At 41.0% G+C, this 26,680-nt stretch overlaps 1 protein-coding gene across 2 annotated transcripts in view; it reads left to right on the top strand.

Moving 5' to 3' along the window:
- LOC121917203 (myosin heavy chain, cardiac muscle isoform-like) overlaps positions 1–26,680 on the top strand; it is a 115,760-nt gene that overhangs the window by 15,734 nt on the left and 73,346 nt on the right. For both annotated transcript variants that reach the window (XM_042442947.1, XM_042442948.1), the window contains 8 exons: positions 2,586–2,678; positions 7,024–7,087; positions 7,192–7,290; positions 13,529–13,632; positions 15,603–15,741; positions 17,908–18,026; positions 25,017–25,166; positions 26,208–26,378. In XM_042442947.1, coding sequence (XP_042298881.1) covers positions 2,586–2,678; positions 7,024–7,087; positions 7,192–7,290; positions 13,529–13,632; positions 15,603–15,741; positions 17,908–18,026; positions 25,017–25,166; positions 26,208–26,378 — 939 coding nt within the window. The remainder of the gene's footprint in view (positions 1–2,585; positions 2,679–7,023; positions 7,088–7,191; positions 7,291–13,528; positions 13,633–15,602; positions 15,742–17,907; positions 18,027–25,016; positions 25,167–26,207; positions 26,379–26,680) is intronic.

Here is a 26,680-nt window from a genome sequence, read left to right on the forward strand (position 1 = left end):
AAGCTGTTTATGCCTGTAGAGCCACATATACAGTGCAGAAGACAACCTTGCAATGCACTACTCCATCAGCCCCAATTTTGCTTGTATTGATTGCCATTCCCCAGCCATGTTTAGAGGCAAGAGTTTTGAATCTCCTTGTCATCTGCACAAGCACTCTTTTGGAATGCAACACGTACAGCCATGCAAACATAGAACACATACAGCTTCCACATGGTTTCCTGGGAAAGAGGCCACACAGGCATCACAGCAACTGAGTGCTTGTCTTCCTCCAGCACTGAGTTATACATGGCAAGATTTGGCCAGTTAAGGAATATAATGATGCCAGGGCCATGATCCACTTAGTTTCCAAGCCAACTTAGGTTTGAGGATCTGTCAAAATAAATGTAGACACAGCTTCACCCAAACAATAGTTTACTGTTCCCAACCTGTGCTTCATGGAGTCCTTACAGTTCCACATGCACTTTCCAGGTGCTCTGCGGCCACACTAGGAAGATGAAATAAATAAAAATTAAATTAAATAATAGGAAACAAAAAGTAAACACCACTAACATGTAAGACATAGGGTAGGTCTCTTAGGGGCTTTGCCACAGAAATTGATTCTAAAAAGGGCTCTGCAAGTCAAACAGGTTGGGAACCCCTGGCTTACTGATTACATGAGATATTATGCAGATATCAGAACCAAGGCAAAGTTAGCTCATACCTCTTAGCAAATTGAAGCAGTTCTTCATTACAGCTGCTGTCCACTGGGGCCCCACAATACAATATGTTGATCTCAATGGACATGTTCCCTGGACTGGACTGTGACTGGAGTATGCTCACCTCCCTGAGACCAGACTTATATTTTGCAAACTTTAAATATGTTTTTCCCCTTTTCTTAGAGGGTGCCAACACTTTCCCAGACAAAGAGGGAAAAAAATCACCCCATCCTAATTATCAAACGAATAGTTTCCCAGGCATTTTAACAAGGAAATATTCTTTTCTATCCTTCCAGTGTGCACTGCCCTTGCAAAGCCTGCTATACAAACTGCTACAACTGAAAACTTGACGCAGTGGTTAAATGCCTGTACTGCAGCCATTCACTCGAAACCACAAGGTTGCGAGTTCAAGACCAGCAAAAGGGCCCAAGCTTGACTCAGGCTTGCATCCTTCCGAGGTCGCTAAAATGAGTACCCAGACTGTTGGGGGCAAATTAGCTTACTTGCTAATTAGCCTACTTGCTGTTCACCGCTATGATCTTTGGAATAGCGGTATATAAATAAAACATATTATTATTATTATTATTATTATTATTATTATTATTATTTGCTACAGGCCTGCTTCATCAACTAATAAATGCCAATTTATTGTGTTGTGCACCCCTTAAACTTATAAAAGATCTGCATAGGGTGAATGTGAGATCTACCTACAATCCTTGCCAATTCATTTGGAAATTCCAAAGCCCTACAAATTAACCTGGCCAGGTGGAACACTTTGTGTTTTACATGTGGGAGGAATCGCTGCCTTCGTTTAGAGAGCCAGTGTGGTATGAAAGCCAGCATAGTGATTTGAACATTGGATTACAACTTTGGAGACTAGAGTTTGATCGCTGACAAAACCCACTGGATAACCATGGGTAAGCCACACTTTCCCAGCCTCAGAGGAAGGCAAAAGAAAAAACCCTGTGAGCAAATCTTGCCAAGAACCCCCATGCCTTAGGACTGCCATAAATTAGAAATTACTTGAAGGGAATTAACATCAATAAATTCACACTAGGAAAGGCAAGGATCCTTCTCACTACCACTGTAGGCACAATTCGGCTAATTAGTCCAGCCTTGGTTAATCAGGCCATTTGGTGTACAGTGACCCTTTTAGTGCAGTTTCCTATCCTCAAAGTTCTCTTTTTTGATAAAGCCAAAGAGGTATATCTCCATGCTATGAACTTCATCATCTGTGCATTGTAGGCATATAGCGTAAGGCACAAATGTGCTGCCCCATTCTGCCCCCTCCACCAGAATATTTGAGGGTTTTGCATTTTTCATAGCAGCTTTGTATCTTGCATTGTTTTGGTGTTGCAAATTGCTTTTGCTGTTGTGTGCCTTCAAATCATTTCTGAGTTATGGTGGACCCTGCCATGGGGTCTTGTGGGCAGGATTTATTCACAAGCGGTCTACCATTGCCTTCCTCTTGGGCTTAGAGTGTGAGACTCGCTCAAGATCACCTGGTGGGTTTCCATGGTTAAGAGGGGTTTTGAATCCTGGTGTCCCAGAGTGCTAGCCCAGTGGTGCATCTACACTGTAGAAATAATCAACTTGACACCATTTTAACTGCCATAGCTCCATCCTGCAGATTCCTAGAATTTGTAGTTTTGTGAGGCACCAACACTCTTTGGTAGAGAAGGCTACAAAACTACAAAACCCAGGATTCCATAAAATGGAGCAACAGCACTTAAAGTGGTGTCAAACTGTATTATTTTTACAGTGTAGATGCACTCTAGCACTCAAACCACTATATCATGCTGGCTGTCATAAAAGCCTCAAGCCCTTCAGTGAGTTGAGCTTAAGTACTAAATTATAATCCAAATATATGTTAATCTTTGTCATTGTCAGGGAACCTTGGAAGATCAAATCATCCAAGCTAATCCAGCCCTAGAAGCCTTTGGGAATGCCAAAACCCTGAGAAATGACAACTCCTCGCGTTTTGTAAGTATCCTTTATTACTATGGCATGTTGCCAGTCTGTCTTTGATATTATATTTATAAAACAGTAGAGGCAGTGACTAAATAAGACATGTTAACAATATCCCTATAGACTGTTGCTTCTAGCCTATCTCCTGTCCCCTCCATTTTTTAGTAGTAGAATACTAGACTGATTTTCAGTATGTGATGCTTTCAGCTATTACTTATTGAAACACCTACACTCGGAGTATTCTAAATGTGATGCTGGCTGCTATACAGGCTTCTGCATCATAGATTAATTCTTGAGACTGTTTGCACACACCCTGCCTGCGGTTAGGATTTTTTTAAAGCACATATGTGGATATTTGTACCAATGTAGAAAGAGTCTAGCAAACACATGGGCAGTGAACAGAGCCTTTACTATGTTATCATCATGACCTCTCCCCTCTCCATGTGTGTGGACTATTTTTAGCCCTCCAGATATTGATGGACTTCAGCTTACACAGTAAAATAATTCCTGCTTTTTGTAAGTTACAGAGAACATACCGCTCCCCTATCACAACAGCACCACTGGATGCTAGGTTGTTTCTGGTTCAGTTCACCAGTTCACAGTTCTGGTTATGACCTATGAATGATTGGACAGCTTAAGTTCAGGATGTCTCAGGATTTCTCCATATGAGCCTGTCTGGGTTCTGGAACCTTCCGGAAATGTTTATGTTGGCCCCACCACCTTTACAGCTGGTGGGGAAGTGAGATAGTGCCTTTGTGATGGCTGCTTCTAGGCTTCCTTTCTCTGGACACTAGACTGGTCCCTCCTCGCTGTCATTCCATTAGCAGGCAAACACTTTTGAATTGCAACAACCTTTTGAGAAGGTTTTTAAAGAAAGGGCCAGGCAGGCTTATATGGAGAAATCTAGAGACAGCCAGGACTGTCCAGTCATTTTAAAATATTTTTTTAATTATATGGGCTTCTAAGCTGCTTTTTGTCATTTTTAATTGTATATTTTAAATGTTGTTGACAGGTTAATCCCATTTTAATGTAGATCTTTTGTTTGTTTTTAACTATATTGCATTATAATTTGGGAGCTGCCTTGAGTCCAACTTTTGGGGAAAAGACAGGGTATAAATGTTTGATGATAACAGCAACAACAATAATGTGTAAGCAACAGGAGTTTCATAAACGAGAAACATACGTGCAACGAGTTTGTCTAAAAGGAGGGAGCATCCTGATCCAAATCAAGAGGAAAAGCAAGTGAAGTCCAAATAAGCGAAATGTTCCAGTCTTCTTCCCAACAGATGCTCAATGGATATCTATGTTGGCTGGGTGGGGGTGGTGATAGGCAGTGCAAAGCAGCATGACTGTAGCAGTGCTGTTGTACCACCCTCTGTTCATAAAACATAGCACAGCCCAGTGTCAGTGAAGCACACAAGCCATGTGTAACAATCCCCAAGGGATGTGATGAGAGCCAAGCAGTTGGGCGATGACAGAAGGGAATTGTTGTTCTAATCCTGGCATGTGGGACACAAAGCTGCAGAAACCACAGGCTGTCTCTGCAGATTGCTTGCTTGTGTACCTAACAGGGAGCACGGCAAACGCAGTAGCATCCCTAGACACCTGGAAATTACACCAGCTGTTGTGAGCAGATTATATATATCTTTAATCTATACTTGTACCTGTGGGATGATCAAGCTTGTTTTCCTAAAAGGTATGTTTAAACTGATTTGAATGCATCAGTGGCATCATTTAGCTCACCCACCTATACTAAGACAGGAAGAATCTTTTGCCTTCCTTATGCCTTGGGCTCCAATCTTTCACAATCCCTTACCATATGCAATGCGTGGCATGGTTGGTGAACATTCATAGGCCAGAACACTTGGGCTCCTATATCTCATCTAAAGCAGAGCATGGAAATGTTAGGTTTTTTAAAAGACTATAACAATCCTGAGTCACCCAAGTAGCATAGCAACTGACAATGCTGTCTGGGGAATTCTGGGAATTTCACTCTAAAAGGAAAGCTTCCAGGCTCAGATCTAATGCATCCAAAAATAGACATCTGCTCTTTTTTTATTTCACGAACATTTCTAAAAAGAAGATTCTGCAGGTGGCCCTGGCAGATATTCTGTTGCTAGAATAATGTCTCTTTTAAAAAATATATGAGCAAAGCCAGAGGGGGGGAGCTTCTTTATTGATGTTCCTTGTTTTAGATGAAATGAATTTGAGAAACATAAGAGCCTTGCTGGATCAAACTAAAGGCTTATGTAGTCTAGGATCTTGTTTCCCACAGTGACCAACCAGGTGCCTATGGGAAGCCCAGAAGCAGGATCTGAGTCCAATAGCACCCTTCTGATCATGTTCCCTAGCAACTGGCATCCAGAGGTGTGTTCCCTAGCAACTGCCTCTGATGCTGGAGGTAATATTTAGCCATCATGACTAATAGTCACTGATAGTTTTAACCTGAAGGGAATATTTAGCCATCATTACTAATAGCTACTGATAGAATTTGTCTGATGCTCTTTTTAAAAAGATCTAAACTGATCACCACCACCATCACTCTCCCCATGCAATGCACAGCTGGGGAGAAGCGGGGATGGGGGAGAAATGAAGGCATCCCAAATTGACATCTGGCCTCTTCAAAAATGAAATTTTGATTTGGTCCTCAGGTTTCTGGCATTGGAGTAGTTTAAAAGTTCTGGTGAGCATTTAGAAATATCGTTCAGGCATCCAAAGAAAAGGCACAGAAGTTACCAAGGGAATGATAAGACAGCAGATATAAAGAGTTCTAGATGTGAGTGATTTTCCATGTTTCACTCTGTGCAATACAAGAAATGTTTGGGGCAGGGCAGAATCCTTATTTGAGGGGGAATGCCCTCACTCCCCACATAGCTACTCTTCTGGGCACAACCCTCTATATCTCTACTATGAGCCATCTCCTTACTCAGCCTCTCCCTCTCTAAAAAAGAAGCTCCAAAGTTTGTAATCCTTTCTCATTGAAGCGTTGCTCCACTCCCTGGTCATTTTGACTTCTCTTTTCAGCTCAAGAATATCCCTTTTGAAGAATGGCAATGAGAATTGTATAGTACGCCATTTTTGGTTTACCCTATATGTTTATAAAGGCATTGCAATAGTGGTATATTGGGCTCCTTTTCTTGTTTTAGCTTGGTATTTGAGACAAGCCATAGTTACCATTAATCACTGTTGTCAGTTTGAAGGAAATGATAAATCATGGTTAAGAGAAAGAAGTAAAGGCTTTTAAATTCCACCTGTGCTGAAGGTGCAGAGGGGAATGGGAATGCTATCAGACTGAGGCTACAAGTGCATCTATATTGTAGGAATAATGGTTTGACACCACTTTAAGTGATGTAGGACCATCCTATGGAATCCTGGGATTTGTAAATTTACAAGATTTTTTGCCTTTTCTGCCAAAGAGTGCTGGTGCTGTACAAAACTACAAATATCAGTATTCTGTAGGATGGAGTGATGTCAAATCATTTCTATAGTGTAGATGCACTCTGCATCTACACCACAGAATTAATGCAGTTTAACCCCGCTTTAACTGCCATGGCTCAATGCTATGGGATTTGTAATTTTGTGAGATATTTAGCCTTCTCTGTGAGAGAATTCTGGTGCCACAACAAACTACAAATCCCAGGATTTCATAGGGTGGCACCATGACAGTTAAAGCAGTATCAAACTGCAGTAATTCAGCAGTAAGGCAGTAGTCCAAGATTCGCATAGGCTAATTAATAGAGCTCTGTATTTTAGCATTGTTTGTAAACTTTACTCTTTTTGATGACATTTCCCAGCAGCCAGGGAAATATAGTGAGCTGTAATCCAAAAAAGTAACTTTTCCAGAGTCTGATAGTATAACATCTAAACACAGTAATTATCATATTGTATCAAAATTCAGTTTGGTTATATATTAATTATCTGTATGCATATTCATGTTTGTATTTGTTTATATTTTAGACTTTACAGCTTTTTAAATACAGTATATTTCTTGTAATAGTTACACTGGCCTGTTACAGACTGCCAAAATAAAGCTGCTTCGGGTCTCTTTGGAGGTATGCTATTTAAATGATGCATGCATCCTAAGAATCCGGAAGCTGCACCAAAGCTGCACTCCAGTGCTTAGGAATGGAGTGTGGCTTTGGCGCGACCTCCGGACTCTTAGGACCCATGCATCATTTAAACAGCATACCTCCAAAGAGACCCGAAGCAGCTTTATTTTGGCAGTCTGTAACAGGCCACTGTTTTCTACTATATGCTTTTAGCTTTTTTTGTAATCTATCCAGATAGCCTATGTTATTGGGTAGATTAAAATATGCCCAATTAATTGATCAATATTTGTTATGTTTTGTACAAATTTTAGGGCAAGTTTATCAGAATCCATTTTGGAACCACAGGCAAATTATCATCTGCTGATATTGAAATCTGTAAGTGATGTGCTAATTAATTAATTATATACAATTGCTTAAGCAGTATATTGTGTCTAAACATTTTGGACTGGTTTCTCAACCATATCTTATTATTCAACTAGATCTCTTAGAGAAATCCCGAGTGATCTTCCAGCAACCAGGTGAAAGAGACTACCATATCTTCTACCAGATCTTATCAGGAAAGAAAGCAGAATTACAGGGTAAGAGTAAGAAAACATATGCTACAGGGATATTGAGAGATGGGATTTGTAGGTGAACAGGAAAAGTGTGTACATGTTTGGATATGATTATATGTAGCAGAACAGTCATGTTGATCCATTGTAGCATCCCTGAAGAAAAGAAGTGATTACTTACAGAATTGAAAAATACTGTGCAGTCTTGACCTCCCACATCCATAATGCACCATGACACAGAGGGGCTTTCCCCTACTCTGCTGCTGAGTTTATTCCACCCTGTTCAGGCCTTGTTCTGTTATGACAAGAATGCCTGTGAGTTGTGATGCTGTCATGCCACTTTTAACCTTCCTCCAAATGGCATGATGGGTCCAGGTGCAGGCACTTGCCCACTCTCGCTCCTGGCTTTTTGATGTTCTGATGCTGAACCACCACATTACACTGGGTACAAATGTGATCACACTGAATCAGAGACCCTTGAGCCAACTGGGAATGGACTGGAATGTGCCCAGTCTTTAAAAGAGGAATGGGCAACTACATGATGTCCACGGGGCCAGTTTCCCAACCTCACCACTTGCAAGCTGCATCCCAAACACCTTTATTTCCTGACCAGTTCTTCTTAAAATGAGATGGAAAGTGAAATCACACAATTTCCTCTTGTGGTTTTGAGAGAGACTGGTGAGGGAAATAGAGGTATTTAGGGTTAGTATGCGACTGGGGTGTTTGGGTAAGAGTGGGGGCATTTTTGCATACTTTTATGCTTAGAGAGCTCATTGCATGGTTTTGTGGCAAAAATGCCTAAAATTCATACCAACTTCTTTAAGATTGGGGGAATTGGAGATGGGGGTTCAGGGGCCACAAAAGTAGGGAGTAAAGGGACTGCATGCAGCCTTATGAGTTGAAATTTCCCCACTCTGGTTTTAAAACCATCTTACACACAAGTCAAACATTTTCCTTTTCTACTGTCTCTTGCCCTAGCATTTGTTGCTGTGTGGTGATCTGGGGAAGCAAAGCAACTCCTTTAAGACTTCAGCCAGCACCTTGAATCCTGGCCACCCTACAAGTCTTTTTTTAAAAAATGTGTCTAAGAAGAAATAATAGCAGTGATAACATCTGTAGCAGCTATGGGATTTCTATTTAAAAAGACTGAGTAAACAGGTGATGGGAAAAGACCTCTGCCTTGGGATACATCCACACTGCAGAAATAATCCAATTCGGCACTGTTTTAACTGCTATGGCTCGATGCTATGTCATTATGGGAATTGTAGCTTTGTGAGACATTTAGCCTTCTCTGTCAGATAGTTCTGTTGCTTCAACAAACTACAGTTCCCAGAATTCCATAGCATTGAGCCATGGCAGATGAACTGGTATCAAGCTGGATTATTTCTGCAGTGTGGATGCAGCCTGGGAGACCTGGAGATATAGGCTCTCTTACTAGTCAGAGTGGAAAACTCTGGAGCAGATGGTATTTCACCCAGCACAAAAAACCGTTTCATGTGCCTTGGCTGGGAGTCTGCTGCATGGAGTTCAGAGTGCCAGGCGATGGTTGGCTAATACATGGCACTGGAGATGTAGTCAGCATCGTGCAATTTAGATGATGACATGGGTTTCCTTCCAGTTTGTGATTCATCTGTATCCTTTACCTGAAACCTCTAGTGACCAGAATTCTATTGTGACACACACAGATGTAAGTTGTGCTACATATGAAAAGGGATTCTTTTAGACTCTGTACAAGAATTGTACCCAACTGACAGTGGCAGAAGTGGAGTTCCTCATATGCCAACATTGTGCTTGCAGTAATTCTTTAATGTTCCAAGAGCAGTGTGCAAATGTGCATTGTGCATTATGTGCACACATTGAACTACATTATTGTAATTTTATTCTGCTGTAATCCTGCCTCAATCCATAGGGAGAGGCAAGAAATATAAATAAATAAATTATTATTATTATTATTATTATTATTATTATTATTATTATTATTATTATTATTACATGCTCAGAGCCAATGTATTTGCCTTCAATGCACAGTCATTATGCTATGTTGCTATCCATTATAGGAAAAACAGAACATAACTATCGGTGGATCTCAGCCATTATCTGAAGATACAGGACTAGCATTTTGTTTTGTTTTTTGTCTGTGGACATTTTTGCTTTCTATGTTGTGATTTTGAGTTGCTACAGATTGCCAAAGCCCCTAGCTATGTAGTACTTCTTCTTGTAAAAGAGTGAGGCATCCCTTTATCCATGCACTAAATTGCTGCTTGGCAAAAGCAGTAATAATCTCATTTGAGTTCTTGTCATCCAGGCAGAGTGGCCCATCTGCTAAACCCTTAACCCAGTTAGCCTTTGCTGTGGTCTAATTAAGGCAGATTAGAGGAACTGTTTCAAAGTAATTTTGTGCTAACAGGATTTGAACGCAAATATTGTACTGTGAAAATGTACCCTCCATGGTGAATTTATTCCCATGCTACCCATGCTGGCAGAGGTTGTTGCATGCATAAGCTACCATTCAAATACCACTTCAGCTGTTACAATATGTTATTCACAAGTAGTCCTGTGGGTTGAAGGGAATGGTTAACAATAATAATTTGTAGAGGACAGTTCTTATCTTTGAACATTTCTCCTGTTGTTGTAACACATTTTATCAGTCTATCTTATTTATTTATTATATATTAAAATATGTTAATCCCACCCTATACCCAGGTTTCTCAGAGTCAGGTACAATGAAATGAATTTGAAAAGTTTAAGACAATTTAAAACTGTAAGAATCATTTAAACATTTGTTGTTATTTGCTGTCAAGTTGATGTTGTCTTACAGTGACCCTATGAATGAAAGATTTCCAAGAGCTCATTTGGGATTGTCACATCATAGGGTGTACAGTAAAAGGTATTCAGGAGTTGTTTACCATGGCTAGCCACCTACCCTGCAATATTAACTCATTCACAGTTAGCTAAAGTGCCAGTGCTGCTGTCTGCCACCAGTGTCACTCCACTTGCCCAGTAGCTATTTGGCACATTTAGGCTGGCTCCTCAGCAAAAGTCTGTGTGAATTGGGAGACCCTATCAATAGCAGGGCTACCAACAACATAGCCTCTTACTTCACTGGAGCATATAGTCCCATGACCATGGAATGGTAATATCAAGGTCATGCCAATATTAAACAAATTAATAAGTTAAAACAAGGCAGTTTAAAACCAATTAAAACAGTTCAAGACTATGTAAAGACAGGAACATGTGCAGATTTAGGTGAAACCAATTACACTGCAAAGACTTTAGTAGAAAGTGCCAATAGGATCTCTAAGGGGATAGTATTCCACAACCAGGGCACCACAGAAGGTGTGGTTTTGTAGACAACTGGACTCTTCCAGTGCCATCCCTGCCATTAGGCAAAGTGAAGGTTCAGACAGCACATCTTGGGAGGCAGCAAAGAAGTGTTGGAAACAAAGCTGTGGGTGCTATATCCCCTCCCCTATAACCTCATTTTGCTGTCCTGAGGTGTGATAGAGGTTGCTCCCCCATTTCCAGTACAGTACTGAAGTAGGATTCAACAGTTACTCAGGGTGGCATCTATATATGGAATCCCAATACCATCCTGAAGATGCCCAATTTTCTCTGGTTTTGGATTCTAACCACTGTTAGCCTTGGTTAGCATCAGAAGCAGGGGTATAGCTATTGGAGGGGTTCAAAATGACAGCACTATCCCACTCCAAATAATAATTCTGCCCCAATGAATTTTCCTTCAGCCCTCACATTTCTAGCATTGCAGAGAGTGAGATGTTGAAATTTGTTCATGCCTAGAAGTCTTTTTATTTGCTGTGTTCATATTCTCTTGTGAATTCTGCCTGCTCCCTTTTCTTTGGATGCCTAAATTGTATTTCTAAATGTTCAACTGAATCTTTAAGTTACTGCAGTGTGGGATAGGAATGGTATCCTGGTCCAAACCTTCCCCATTGCAAAGCCCTCTGTTCTGACACCGGGCAGCTGATTGCATGCATGTCCTGCTGAGCTGCCTGGCATGTTCACCGCCACAGTATGTCACTTCACTATGAGGTCAGAATGAGGTGCCCAGTGAAGGTCACTTGGCCAGGCGCCCCATTTTAACTTCAAAGCAAGCAACTGGCGGCAGCAGATGAGCTGAGTGGCTCAACGGGATGCATTGAGTGTGGGAACGGAGCCACTTGGTGTGGGGACAGAGAAATCTGGATGGTCTAGAGCAACTGTTTTAAAAATCTCAACTAAGAGGGGGGAAATCCAGTTTTGGTGTTGAATGTGCTGGCCATCATCTGGCTTGCTCTCACCAGAACTGGACATTGGGCCATGTGTCGTCCCCACCAAGGCAGAAGGCTGTTGTATTTGGCTCATGCAGACAGCACCTCAAACATCAAAACTAATTAGCTAAAACACAAAAGGGCTCTGACCCTCCCCTCAAGTCCATACTGTAATGAGGGGGTAGGAGCACAAGAAAGACAAATACATATTATTCCACCATTACAGTTATAACCAGATAACTATATAATCCCACAAGAATTGCTGGTAGGCATAGCCACAGATTTAAATTAGGCAGATCTTAAAGAACAAAGATATACAATTGAGTACAACAGTTAGAATCATGAAACCCATGTATTCACCATCACTATGTACAGATGTGAGAGCTGGACAGTGAAGAAATCACATAAAAATAAAATCAGTTCAGTGGAAATGTGGTGTGGAGAAGAGTGTTGAGGATACCGTGGACAGCCAAAAAGATGAACAAATGGGTTCTTGAACAAATCAAGCCTGAAATACCCCTAGGAGCCAAGATGATTAAACTGAGGCTTTCATACTTTGGTCACATCATGAGAAGGCATGGCTCATGGGAAAAGATAATAATGCTAGGAAAGATAGAAGCTATAGAAAGAGAGGAAGGCTGCACAGCAGATAGCTAGACTCAATTAGGGGAATCACAGGCATGAATTTGCAGAATCTAAGCATTGCTGTGGGTCTTGGAGATGTCTCACTCACAGGGTCCCTGTGAGCTGAGGTTGAATTAAGGGCAATTAACAACAACAACATAGCCACAGATTAATTCATCATTAGATTTAAAACCGTAGAATCTCTTGAGCTGGTGATGGACTTTTTCTATGCTTGAATTTATATTTCTTTTCTATGTGGGATCAAAACATTAGGTCAGCTGCAAGATGAGAGCTCTTGAGAAGATTCAGGATTTATAGGATAATCAGCCGAGGCAATGCAACTGTCCTTTATCAGTTGTGGTCGAGGAAGGATCAGGAACCAGGGCTACCTATGCCACTATATTCACAGATTGTCCAAGATACAGAGCATCAGGCAGGTGAGCCTAGGGAGTTAGCTCTATAAAGCACAAGAGTCCCCTAGGTAGCACTATGTAGAGAGACCTGACTATCTGAGCACAGAAATAAAGTTAATTTGCAGTTTCACCTCAGCTTGGAATCCAAGCTCTCTGTTAACATCCTATGGTGTCAGAAGTGAATGAATGCTGGAGGCTGTATTACTTCTGCAAGAACAAGGGCTGGTGCTGAAAAGCATAAGTTGGAGCCAGGTTTTTTCAGAGTTGTTCTTCATCATGTTTTTGGTGAATAAAACTGGAAGCTGCAGGAAAAGAAGCCAGGTTTTCATAGTGCAAATATGTGATTTCTTTTCTTTTTTTAACCTCTTGGAGGTCAATCTTTCTCAGCATTTATATTGCAAGACTACAAGCCTCTACCCACTTACGAGGAGAGTGAGCCCCACAGAACCTAATAGAGAACCTAATAGGAGTTGTTTATAAATGCAGAATTATACAGTAAATGATCTGATTAGCTACACTACATAATTATACCAGTCCGATACCATTTCAGCTGCCATGCCTCCATCCTATGGAATATTGGGAGATAGAATTTCTTGAGATACATAGAACTGTGTGCCAGAGAACATTACTCCATTCTTCTGAACTATAACTATAGCAAAGAATTCCAGGTCACTCAACAAACTACAAATCCCAGATTCCAAAGGGCAGAGCCACTACAATTAAAATGGTAGCAAACTGCTGTAACTATGTAATATTGACACACTTCTAGTTTAGACACTACATCCCTAACTAAATGGGCAGAGTTTAAAACACCTCCAAACAATATTCCAACCACAGTTGCAAAGTTAGCATAAGCCTTTCCCTATCATGTTCCACTTGTGCACCATTTTCACTCATGAGATATCCATGCACCAGATCTCAAGAAGAGAAGCTCTTTTAACTTTTTTCCCCTATTTGCAGATATGCTGTTGATCTCAACTAATCCATATGACTTCCACTTCTGCTCACAAGGTGTGGTTACAGTGGACAATTTGGATGATGGGGAAGAGCTGATGGCAACCGATGTAAGATACTCATTTTTATTTGAGAATGTGTACTAGATGTGTGCTAAGGACATTGCTGTGATTAGTGATTGCAGAGCAGGGGGAGCCCCAATTAAGAAACACACAGAGACCTTATGTGGAAGAAAAAAGGCCACAATGTTATTAACTACAGCTGACAGGTGGGATTGGCCCCAGGCAGGGGTCAGGATCTGGCATTGACCACCCCAACTGATGATTGATGATCCCCCATTGTCCAGTCACAGCTGGGCCCAGGAATGATAAGGGGGCATAATTTGGGCCTCAGCACTCCTTGCCCCTTGTCCCCGGGGGATGTGATAAGGGGTTCGCTCAGCACTGGCACTTCCTTTTCCATCTCAGCACCCCCAAATCCTATCGGGACTCCCAATAACCAGTGCTCCGCAGCACAAGTAGCCATGCCCACCAGATCCCGGACCCATGCTGCGGCCCCCAGAAAGTTATGACCATGCTGCCCACAGTCACACCACATGACAGTGGCCTGGTGGGGAGATCCAAGCCAGAATGGACACTCTGACTGTCCATGTGGCCTTAAATAGGCCCGGCCCAGCAGTCATTGCATCCAGAAGTCCCACCCCTTCCGGCACCCGGGCCAATCCTGGCCCATTTCTGGTTCCCGGAACATGCTGGGAAATGTAGTTCCCCGGGGCTGGATGTCCCACCTCCCTGTACCCAGCCCAGCCAATTTGGGCTGTCCATGGGCCCTGGCACAGCCTGGGAAATCAAGGTGCTGGGGCCAGGCTTAGAGAGAGCCATGGAAGCAACTGAAGTTCCCCGGCACCTTGCAAATGGGCCAACCCATTGAGTCAGGCAGCTGGGCTTGATGTTGCATGCCATTCATGGCCAATACATCTTCAGCCCAGAGAAATCTCATCGTAGCATAGACCAGTAGTTGAACATCATTGTATTATCGAGCTATAACATCCAAAAAAGAGAAAATGTTATATTAGTATGCAGACTTGCTTTCTCCTTAAGCCTAAATTCTCTTCTTCCATTACATCATTTCAGAATAGGAGCAGTAAGGATGTACAGACACAGTCTTGGAGGCTGTAGGTTTTCATTACATTTTGAATGCTCAAGGAAATCACTGTGGAATCTTTCCACATGTACAGATGTTGTGAGAAAACTCACTGACTTTGTTCTCAAATATCAGATGTATCAGTGCTCAAAAATCTGAAGTCTTGTTCTGAGGCAGTGTTTATGATCACATTGTCTTTATATAAACAGAAATGGGTAATCTGTCTCTCTCCAGTTGTTGCTGGACGGCAAATCCCATCACCCCCAGGCAGGATTGACAATGATGGAGGACAAACAAAAGTGCACTCCATCAGCTTCTGGAAATCACATGTTCCCCATCCCTGTAATAAACCAAGTGAGGGGTAGGGGAGCTATGAAGAAAAAAGCATTAGGAATAAATAGTTTGCTTTGATGTTAGCTCTATATGACCACCATAACCTTGCTCATTCAAATATCTATGGTTGGCCTGAAGCACTCTCCAGGTAGCATCTGCATATTGCAGATGTGAATGGTACAGAGATCTACAGAAATATTCTTGGCAACTGTTTCCCAACTCTGGCACTTCCATTTCTCTTGGGGTTCACCAGCAATTCACATGATAGTCTTCTGCAGGAATGTGTGCATAATGATATGCTTATTCTAAAATTTCAGGGGAGTAGCACGATCTCTAAAAGAAAAACAACAGTCATTTTATTTTTTTAAAAAAATTATAATTGGTTTTAGTGCCGTTAACCATGCCATACATTTGGGAAATAAGAGAGGTGGAAAATAAATAATAGTGGCTTCTTGTTCAACTAGTTTCTGTTTCAAAAGATCAATACCGAACAAGTACAAACACCAGCCATGCAGTGAGAGAGCTCCAGAAAATAAAGCTGCATGTTGTTTGAGAAAGAGAGAAAAGACAAAATGTCCTGTTCTCCCCCCTCCTTTCCCCCCAGCAAGCCATGGATATTTTGGGCTTTGTTGCGGAAGAAAAATATGGTGCCTACAAGCTCACAGGTGCCATTATGCACTTTGGAAACATGAAATTTAAACAGAGGCCCAGGGAGGAGCAAGCAGAGGCTGATGGCACTGAAAGTAAGTGTTTCCCTATCTGTTCACCAAGATTTTATCTGTATTATATTAAAATGTAAACCTGCAGGTGATGCTTCCTTTGTGTTTAGTTTTATCTGTTGAAAGACATGGTTGTATATGTTATGTGGCTTGACCTGAGGTCCTTAAACTAAAATAATTCCTTAGATGTGGCGGAGAACACTTTCTCCTTAGTAGTGCTGCAGGAATATTAGTAGTTGGTTCCGTTGGCTTCCTCATACATATTGGACACATCTGGGGTGTTGCAAATTTGCCTCACACAAAATGTTGTGGACCAGCCTAATAGAAACCAATCCTATTGACACAATCATATCCAATAATCCTACACCACAGATTTCTCTGGATGATATCTCAATGTGTGGACCAGCGAGAGAGTGGAATTGTTCATCACACCAGTATCAATGTATCAATTGTTCATCACACCAGCATCAATGTAATGTGCATTAATCCTTTTCACACACTTTCTCAGACTTAGATAACATGGTAAAAATGGAGTTTATGATTAAAAAAACCCCCAAAACCCTATATGGAGTCTATGACGTTTAAGATTAAGGTTAACAACACCCATTCACATGTCTACATTTTGATAGCCTCAGGCCAGCAGCAGAAGCAGATTTATTGAGACTTTGGTGGGATGTTTGGCTTGGTGGCCTAGATTGTATTGATTGTCTGCACACAAAATGAAATACTCTCAAATGCAAAACTGGTCCTAAGCAGAGTGAGGCAGCTGCCTCAGGTGGCAGCTACCAGACCCTGGGGACTCATTTCTCCAGAGTCCTTGATCTAGTCGAGCGCTGTCACACAGCCTGTTCTATGACCCTTAAATCAGTCTACTGTGTTCAGAAGTGGTGGAAGATACTATTCTGTTGCCAGCATTGAAGCATGATTCAACTACAAATTCATGTAGAATATAGAGGATGCCATCTTGTCTTTTTTCCAAATGGAATGCTCACACTTACTGTAAGGATCTATTAATAACATCTACCATGTAGATGCTACACAAATGCTAGACAGATCCTACGCAAATATCAGGCATTTTCATGTGTGAGGTAGCCCTAAATCACAAAATGAGGTTACTTGTTTTCCTTTCTGTCAGTGGCATGAGAGTGATGTGAGTGAAACTCATTAGGAAAGATGCCTTTATAGGGAACTGGGGGTGCCACTTTTTATTTACTTCACACTGCTAAATGTTTCTGTGAGTGCTTTCAGGAAGACAACTGCCAGCACTACCAGTCAAAACACACTGTGCAGTTATTCTGTTTTCCCTTCCTTAATGGATTTTTTGTGGTATAATACAAATATGGAAGAAGTTGGAAAACATAGAAGATGTTATCTGTGCTTTCTTTTCTGGAGACACCTTGTGAGTAAATATAAGGCTGCACAGGTGCATGGTGAAAGACTGGCACAAATTAGTGACAGGTACAAACTGTGACTTCCCCTGATAATCTTAATAATGAAGTTGAAATTGTGTCCTTTTATAAAATTTTAATTCAGTTGATTTTGTTCCTGGCCCTTGATGTTTTGCTGGCCATATCCCCTACAAAGAAAAATATTTAAAATTCTCCTTCCTTTTTGATATACCCCTGCTCTTGCATTATCTCACAATGCTGTTGCAAGCATTGCTAAGAAAAGTACATGTGCTTATTATACTTAAAATGCTATGGATCATACTTATTTGATGTAGATTTACCAGTTTTTCTACAATCTTATCTGGAGCATGAAAATCCCATACACTTTGTACTATGAGCTACTTCACCTCTTCCTCAGTCATCTTGGTCAGACTTTATTCTCTTGTCTTTATTTCCACATGGCCTATCATTTCCATGTGACTAGGATCATACACTCTCCAAGCAGGGGTTCTGACACTTCTGCATAGAGCCAAGATTATTCTCTAGGGGGTAAACAAATGTCAAACCACCGAAATGGATAAACTTTCTAATATAAACAGTGGAGGTGAGACAAACATAAAATGATTTTAGGAAGTATCTGTGATGTGAAGATCTAAGGTTTATTTGTTGGGACTATAAAGGCATTACAGTGTTATTGCATTTTATTATTTTGTTTTAAGTTGTGCATTTTGGATCTAGTAAAGGTAAGTATAAATTATAAATTATCCAATTGCAGATCATCTTATCTTTATCTCTCTTGCAGGTGCTGACAAAGCTGCTTACTTGATGGGTGTTAACTCTTCCGATATGATCAAGGGTTTGGTGCATCCTAGAGTGAAAGTTGGGAATGAGTATGTCACCAAAGGCCAAAGTGTAGAACAGGTAAGGAGACCTTTTATATTAGGGGCAGGAATGGGCTGAATTTAGCTCTAACAGCCATTTTTCCACCTTTCCTCAACCCTGTAAAAGTGGTGAACCCCTCATTTTTAATTTCTTGTGATTTTTTTTGCCCCAAGCAATAAACTAATATTTTTGAGATCAATTGTGTATTGTGTTTGATGCTCTATAACCCGCTGAGAGTGGTCATAGGAGGTCAAATGCAAACTACATAATTGTTTGAGTGTTGGAACAGGAGATCAGGATTTGAATCCCCACTCAGCCATGGAAATCCACTGGTTGGCCTTGGTCAAGTTAAACTCTTTCAGCCTAAAAAGAATGCAGTGACAAAGGTCCTCTGAACAAAGCTTGCCAGGAAAAGCCTATGATAGGGTTTCTGTAGGTTAGATTCAACTTGAAGGCATATAACAACGAAACAACAACTACAATCACGCAAGGAACCAAGAAATGGTTGTGATTTTTGACTGATTTTTGGCTCAAAACGATACAAAAATGGTGCTGTGTGGGCTGCTGTAGGGGAAAATTGACCCTCCACACCTCCAGTGGCTGCCTGTGTTTAGACCAACATAGTACAGCCTGATACTAACTTTGTAGAGACTAATTTCTCAGCTCTGTAAGCAGGAGCATCACATAATATTTTAAAGATCTGGGGTTCCACTTCCATCTTCATCAGCACCTGACTAGGCAGGCCAGCAGTTGAAGTACTCAACCTAGCAGAATCCACCTACAGCCAGACACCAGAATGCTTGGGAAGAGCCTTTATATACAGGCCTCCCACGCCTTACCCAAACTTTTTTGAGATCTGTCAAAATCTCATGAAATTTCAGGGAAGACCTCAGGAAGCCTTTACTTGTGTGGCACAGTATCAATCTGCTAGAAGCTATTGCCATGTCAGGCACTGGTGATTGAACAGCTAGACAGGCAACAGTCATTGCTGGCTTCTTTTTTTACTAAAGTTCAGTAACTTTTGTGCTTTTGTAAAAAACTGGGGAATTAGGTGGCACAACAATGGGTGGACGGGAGTGCATAATATTTGTTCTCCCAATTTTCTGTGTAGAGCAAGTAGGTAAGTTCCTGGTAGAACCTGGGAATCTTTCTTTTGGGGTAGCCAAAAACCTGATCCATAAAGACTCTTGGGTTCTCAAGACAATGGCCTAAATTCTACTGGTATTTCCCCAGAGGTATGCCTTATGTCTGGAATCCCGTTAGTGTATTATAATGACTTAAATTCAATTTATGCTTTCATAATCCAGTTTTGAGGTCACTACAGAATGCAGGTCTGACTGCAAAATGACCATAATTTCTCCAAATCAGCCTCTTCCAATGTGGCAGCCCCTAAGAAGATAGCTATTCCCTGGTCACTGAAGAGGAGTTCAGCAGAGACACATCTAACAATGCTCCTGTCACTAGTTACCTATTAACATCAATTGTTTATACTGCATTTTTTTCCAATTTAATCTTAACTGTTCCTAATAATAAATCTTAATTACCTCAAACAGGACAAGTTTCCAGTTATACTTAATGCATCTTATATGCACAAAATTCTTCTCAAGTGTTACTTTGCTTATCCCTATTATTAATCTGGACCATTATTTGGACTATTTCAAAATAAACAAAAACAATGTTAGCTGAACCATTGCAGATTATCGGCCTGATAACTGAATCTTACCTAAAAAATTATCCAATGGCCATGCATGACTTTGCTGCATGCATCTCTGCAAGGTTTATTCACGGTTGAGACTGTGAGACCCAGGGCTCTGTGAGTTATTAATGCTTATGTTACAACAGCCAAATCATTGGTTACCCTGGACAATTAAAAAAAGCAGTAAACTATGGGAACATATTAGGAACTGTGATGATTTCTGTCCAAGAAATATATTGCCTGGCTCTGAATAACCCACATCCCTGAATTACTCACATGGATTACATTCATTCCAATGTTATAGATGAATAAAATAAAAACTAATTAATTTTCTTGAAGCCATATATTGCATTTGGTGCTAAATTAAGATTTGTACCAAGTGTTCTAGTTCAACACTTTTTGTATTGGCTAGGATTGTCAGATTTTAACATGCTGGCTGGAATTACAGTGAATAGATGTTCATGGAACATCTACTTCAATGGTATAGGTCAAAGAAGGGAGGTACAGCAAGTGAGGTTCAGTCCTGGGCTAAAAATATTGCTGGCAATGCCAGGTCATGGAACGATAAAGCAACTGCTATCCAGAACTTTATCCATGCCAGCTTGGCTTGCATGACAGAGATTGGTTTGGATGTGGCTGGTGTGTGTATTGGAGGGTAATCTCTCTCAGTTTTTCCCACCAAGATACTCTGGAGAGGCCATGTTTGTTATCAGTCCATCCACCTGAACAAATATGCTGCTGTCTGCTGAGTTTGAGTGTACACACCTGATTTTGAGTGGCTGGGACAAATAAGGGATTCTGCTAGTATGTCAACCCCCTGCTGCTTAACATTCTCCCTTCTTCAGCTAGTGTTTTTGCTGGTGTTCTCTCCACTTGTGGTACTTGGATACATCAATATCCATGCTAAGATTGCTCTGTTAGGAGTGCCTCAAAGATATGGTCACCATGACAACTAAGGGTCTGTTCCAAGAGGTATCAGGGACACTCATGCAGTTGGCCACACTCTGGACCTTATTTTCTGTCCTGGTTGGAATGATGGTGATCTTGGTGTGGAGAAACATTCCATAATTCCATCATCAGTCTCAGTTCATTACAAGGTTTAATTTAGATGCAAGGAACTTGGAGCTTTTACAGATATGGGGAGCTGATTGAGATGGTCTGCCACAGAACCGTGATTCAAAGTTTCCTGATGGCTCTTGGGGACTTTCCTTTTGCCTTGACAAGTGATTGTGTCAAAGCTCTGGTCGACCTCTGGAATGGGGAAATGACAAGAGTGGTGAGCACAATAACTCCCAAGGAAACTTCCTGGTTCTCTTGGGAGATAGCAGCAACAAAATAAGTGAGACCGCTACTAGAGTGATGATGGTGGAAAACTCAGAGTGAGCCTGACTGAACACAGACCACAGCCTATTTGGAAGCTTATTTTGTGGCATTGGTTGCTGCAAAATAAATAAATAAATAAAATCTCTGATAGCATCATGTTTTTAAAGAGCCACCCAGTGGAGCTGTTTCTAATATTTAGAGATCTCGTATATCCTGGCCTATGAGCAGAATCTAGACTACTCAATAGTCTGCAGTGAACAATTTGTTAAAAATTTGGCAGATAAAATTGCCCAGAGCCATTCTAACTTGGATGCTATAGTGAATCTAGGCCCAGTGGATATGACATTGGCTCTTGGTTGTTCAATGTTAATGGATGCTTTTCCATTTGTGCATCCCAAGGATTTGGAGAGGATCCTTGGAAGAGGTGAAAGCTGTGGCATGTGTGTTAGATCCTTGCCCTCCCAGGCTTAACCAAAAAGCCAAGAGGGACTGGCAGAGTGGGTATTGTGGGTTTTCAATGCCTCTCTCCAGGAAAGCAGGGTTTCAACATGCCTAAAGGAAGCAGTTGTGAGACCTTGTTTTAAAAATGGCCACTCTGAGTCCCACTCAGTTAAATAATTACCAGCTATTTCTGAGCAAAGTATTGGGACTTAACTGGAATATGTGGAGGCCTCCTAGCTCCAGGAGTTCTTGGATTACATAGGTCATCTAGATCCATTTCAGTCTGGCTTCAGGCTTGGTTATGGGATGACAATAGCTTTGTTTGCTTTGTTGGATGACTTTTGTCAGGAACTGGATAGTGGGAGTGTGGCCCTGCTAATTCTGCTGGATCCCTCAGTAGATTTTAATAACCCCAGTAGAATGGGACTTGGAGGCACTGATATTCAGTGACCCTTTCCGGAGAGGTGAGCCCAGAAGGTGGTGCAGTGGGACTCCTGTTTGACTCCCTGACCATTGTCTTGTGTAGTTCCAAAGTTTCTGTTTTATACTTCTTCGTATTTAACTTCAGCTGGCTCAGATCGCTGCAGCCAGATACTTAAAAACCAGTCAAGAGGCTGGTTACAACACCTTTCTTACAAACACTCCACGGACTTCAGAACATAATTCAAAGTGCTGGTTATGACCTATAAAGCCTTATACATCTTGGGACCCTATCTTCTAAGGCTCTAAGGCCTTCTTTTGATCCCACCATTTTTTCAGACATGTTTGAGAGAACTTGTGGGAGGACTTTTGGCATGTCTGCTCACAGATTCTGGAATTCCCTTTCTAAGGAGGCTAGGCTGGCTCCCACTTTGCTGTTCTTTCATCATCTGGTGAAGACTTTTCTATTCCAGCAAGCTTTGTAGGCTGATTGCTTTAGTGTTCAACTGTTTTTATTCTTTGCTTCAAATCAATGCTTTAAATTGTTTTAATTTTATGGGCAGTTTAATACTATTTCAGTCATAACGTTTTGCATTTTTTAGCCACATGTGTTTTTATATGTCGTTTGTTTTATTTAGTAAGCTTCCTTTACTTTCCCCTCTGCAGAAGTGGCTGGGTGTAAATAAAGTAACAGAATGTAATTGCTGTGGCATACCCTCTAACTGTTATCATTGGGCAGGGATAGTTCTCTGTCATCCCACATTTTCAGCTGCTTTTAAAATGTCCTGGCTTATCTCTCTTCCAGATGGGCCCATAATTGGACTTCACTGTCCCAATCTTATTTTGAGGATGTTCAGACTTCTAGAATCTATAAGGATAAATATTTTATCAGAGCTAGAATCTTTGACCTTTATTCTTATGAAAATCTGCATGCTAGCCAATGGCAAGTGTTTTTCCCATGGTGTAGCCTTCTAAAGATAGAACAATACTTTCAGCAGTATTTTTGAGATCTAACCTTTGTTGTTCTCAGAAAAGCTTTTAATGCTTTCCATTTTCAAACAGTGCTATCCACTCATCTGGAGAGACGATATAAAGGGATCCTTTATACACAACAATTATGTAGCTATGGTTGTGAGGGAATGGAAGACCTTGGTCCAAAACACACTGCAGAAATAATCCAGTTTGAGATTGCTTTAACTGCCCTGGCTCAATGCTGGAGAATCCTGGGAATTGTAGTTTATTGTGGCACAAGAGGTCTCTGTCAGAGAAGGCTAAGGGTCGTACAAAACTACGGTTCCCAGGCTTCCTTAGAATTGAGCCAATGCAATTAAAGTGGTGTCAAGATAGATTATTTCTGCAGCATGTTTTCAAGCCTAGTTCACTATTTATTATACTGCCCTCGTGTCTAGTGACCCCTGGAACACATTTCATGGGAGATCTCCAGAGAGTGAAGCTGGGTTGGTCGTTTTCTGATATTATTTGTGACGTGTTGGCTGATCGTTTTAAATCCATCACAAGATTGCCACCTTTGCAGTAGCAGCGCAAAAGTACCACTGCAACTTCTTGAAGACATAGCAGTGGATTGAAAAGGAGATCAGTTGTTGTAGTTGAGATTATTATTGTTGGCTCAATATTTTATCCAGTAACCTTTTGTTTGCTTTTTGATTTTCATCCTGTGTCTAATGCAATTGTAATTTTGTTACCAACACATGACATATTGTACTAGATACATTGTTTTGTTAGATGTTTTGTAATGGACATTATCACACAGACAAATAAAAACTATGGCCCAGGACAGACAGGCCCTTTGTGGTGTGGCGGTGATGCAACTAGGGTTAGGTACCATGTGGCAACCACACGATCTCTAACCCTAGAACGTACTGGTGGCACTACAATGGCGTTGCCCCATGTACACGGGTGCTGCCATTGTGATGTAACAGATGCATAGCGTCTGCATGTCGCGCTGTGCCAGTTACGTCACAAGTGCACCATTGGAGCATTCGCGACGTAACAATGGCAGCGGGAAAAGAACCCAGTTTTCCCAGGTTCTTTTGCTTCCGGAGGGAAGCTGCATGGTTTAGCAGCTGCGGCTTCCCTTTGGAGGAAATTAGGCTGCCGGCAGGCTGCCCTTTTCTGGCGGTTTGTACCGTGCCAATATTATCCTCTCTCCTCCTCCTCCTCTTAATGTTTTCCCTCTTTGCTTTGAACTTAATTCACTTGCTGCAAACTGAGTTCAAAGTGCAAAGTAGTTTGGACTCAATTGACTCAGCATGGAGGAGAGGAGAAGAGAAGGTGGAACTTCTCCTTTTCCTTTAGATTCAGGCAAAAGCAAATTGCTATAGCCTCTCCAAGGTTGTGTGGTCTTCCTTCATTAATACTTTTGCTGTCTTGATGGAACTCCAGTGGTGCTTAGTCTTATGTGTCTTCATTTTCATCTGTGAAATGTTGGAAAGTATGTTGTGATTCTCCAGGTCTCTGAATAGAGAGACAAATCACAAGGCTGAGTAGCACTGGAGGAAGTGATTTGTTTAATTTTTGCATGTAACATGGCTGGATCTGCAGTTTTCCATTTCCTGGGATTTCAGGGCCCAAACTTGATCATGGCTGGGATACAACAGGCAAGTGTTGAGCCCTAGGAGAGGAATTGCTTCTGGGCCAGCTGATTGTGGAAATGGGCAACCAGGTAACATGGCGACTCACAATTGGGTAAAATGTGGCTAACCAGGTAACATGGCGACCCACGATTTTCTGAAAGGAATGGTGCTAACCTGACAACTCTGAATGGGACTATATTAAGGGTGTATCTATACTGTAGAAATATTGCAGTTTGATAGCACTTTAACTGCCATGGCTACATCCTACAGAATCCCGTGATTTGTTTCATGTGAGGCACCAGTACTCCTTAACAGAAAAAGTTAAAGACCATGTAAAACTACAAATCCCAGGACTCCATAGGCTGGAGCTACAGGACTTAAAAATGGTGTCCAACAGCTTTAGCTAAATAATTGTACTGTAGATCTATGCCCCAATTATCAATAGAATTTAAATGATCAAGTGAAGTGCTCAGTGAGATTGTTTTCAGCCATCTTGCCATGGAAAGGGATGTTATACGCTATTTATCTGTTCATTGTTTCACATTTCTGCTGTAGGTTACCTATGCTGTTGGTGCCTTATCCAAGGCAATATATGATAGAATGTTCAAGTGGCTGGTTACCCGCATCAATAAGACCCTGGACACGAAGTTGCCAAGGCAGTTCTTCATTGGTGTACTGGATATTGCTGGCTTTGAGATCTTTGATGTGAGTAAAAAATACCAAGCCTTGCCATAAGAGTAACAGAGTTGTTTAAAGTAACAGGTTTTAATCCTTTGGTTTTGTTTAGGAGATCAAATTTGCTGAAAGAGTCAGTGTTCTATAGCTTACTTAGTATATCAGGCAGAAATGTAGGTAGCCAGTCATTAGTATGCAGTTTGATTAAGAACAATATTCATGCATCCAGACTGGGAGGAAAAAAACTGTCAGTAGTTTGGGTCAGTGGTGACTAGTAATGGCCCCCATGTCAATGGGACACCAGATAAACTCAGAATTATAGTTCATAAAGTTCATAAAGAAAATATGCAAGGTACTGGCATTGATGTAAAACCTGGAGTAGATTCACTACCCACTGCCATGGAAACCGCACCACTAGTTAGGATTTTGAACAACTTTGCAAGCCTGACCAAGTTCTCAGCATCCTTCTCTTGGTCCTGACATCTTAAGAAGCACATTTGGTGGGAATGCAAGGCAATCGTTTTTGGTTTCTACTCTCCCAGATTTCTACTACAATGTCCTGGAAGCTCAACATATAATTCTCTTATGCTCTTAGTGTGAAAAACGCTATGCACTTGCATACATTTTTATTGCATTTTCTCATTAGATCTGCAACAACATCTGGATGTGACTCTGACTCCTAAATTTAGCTTTGTGACTTCATAATCTGAAAGTATTTTCTTATGAGAAATATCTTTCATAATGAAATTGCTTTAGTCCTAAGAAAAGTTCATTGGGCTCAGTTTCTGTTGAAAGTTGTACTTGACATTAATGTCAGTGGTACTTAAATATGATTAATTTTTTTATTGGGATTTTGGGAAATATTTTCCAAAAAAACCCTGTCACTGCCATACTTATAATTAAATCAGTGATCCCATAACCGAAATATATGCTGTCATATTCAACACTTTAAAAATGAAGCTATTTTTAAAGGAATTCAAACTGTATACTAACACACACACACACACACATGCCTCAGTTCTTCCGTTTGATCCAATGCAAATTGATTTTTATGATTTCTTTCCTTTGTAGTATAATAGCTTCGAGCAACTTTGCATCAATTTCACAAATGAAAAACTGCAACAGTTTTTCAATCACCACATGTTCGTCTTGGAGCAAGAAGAGTACAAAAAAGAAGGCATCGAATGGGTGTTCATTGACTTTGGACTGGATTTGCAGGCCTGCATTGATTTAATAGAAAAGGTATGGATAGTCTCATCAAAGCCACTATTCACTGATAGAAAAATCTATCAGCATAGAAGGCAATGCTGCACAGTGCTTATAGTATCAAACTGGTCTGAAGGAGATCCAAGTTGTGAAGCTTCTTGCTTGACAAAAGACCAGGGATTATCTTCAACTTAACCTATCTTGTGAAGATAAAATGAGGTAATAAAATTAAAATAAAATGTTTGGCAGTTTGAGTTTTCTAAAAGGATAAAAATATTATTTAAAACCAGCTGTACCTGGCCACATGTTGCTGTGGCTCAGTCTGGTTAAATGGAAAA

The sequence above is a fragment of the Sceloporus undulatus genome, unplaced genomic scaffold, assembly GCF_019175285.1.
Source record: "Sceloporus undulatus isolate JIND9_A2432 ecotype Alabama unplaced genomic scaffold, SceUnd_v1.1 scaffold_12, whole genome shotgun sequence".
In the NCBI taxonomy this organism is placed as follows: Eukaryota; Metazoa; Chordata; class Lepidosauria; order Squamata; family Phrynosomatidae; genus Sceloporus; species Sceloporus undulatus.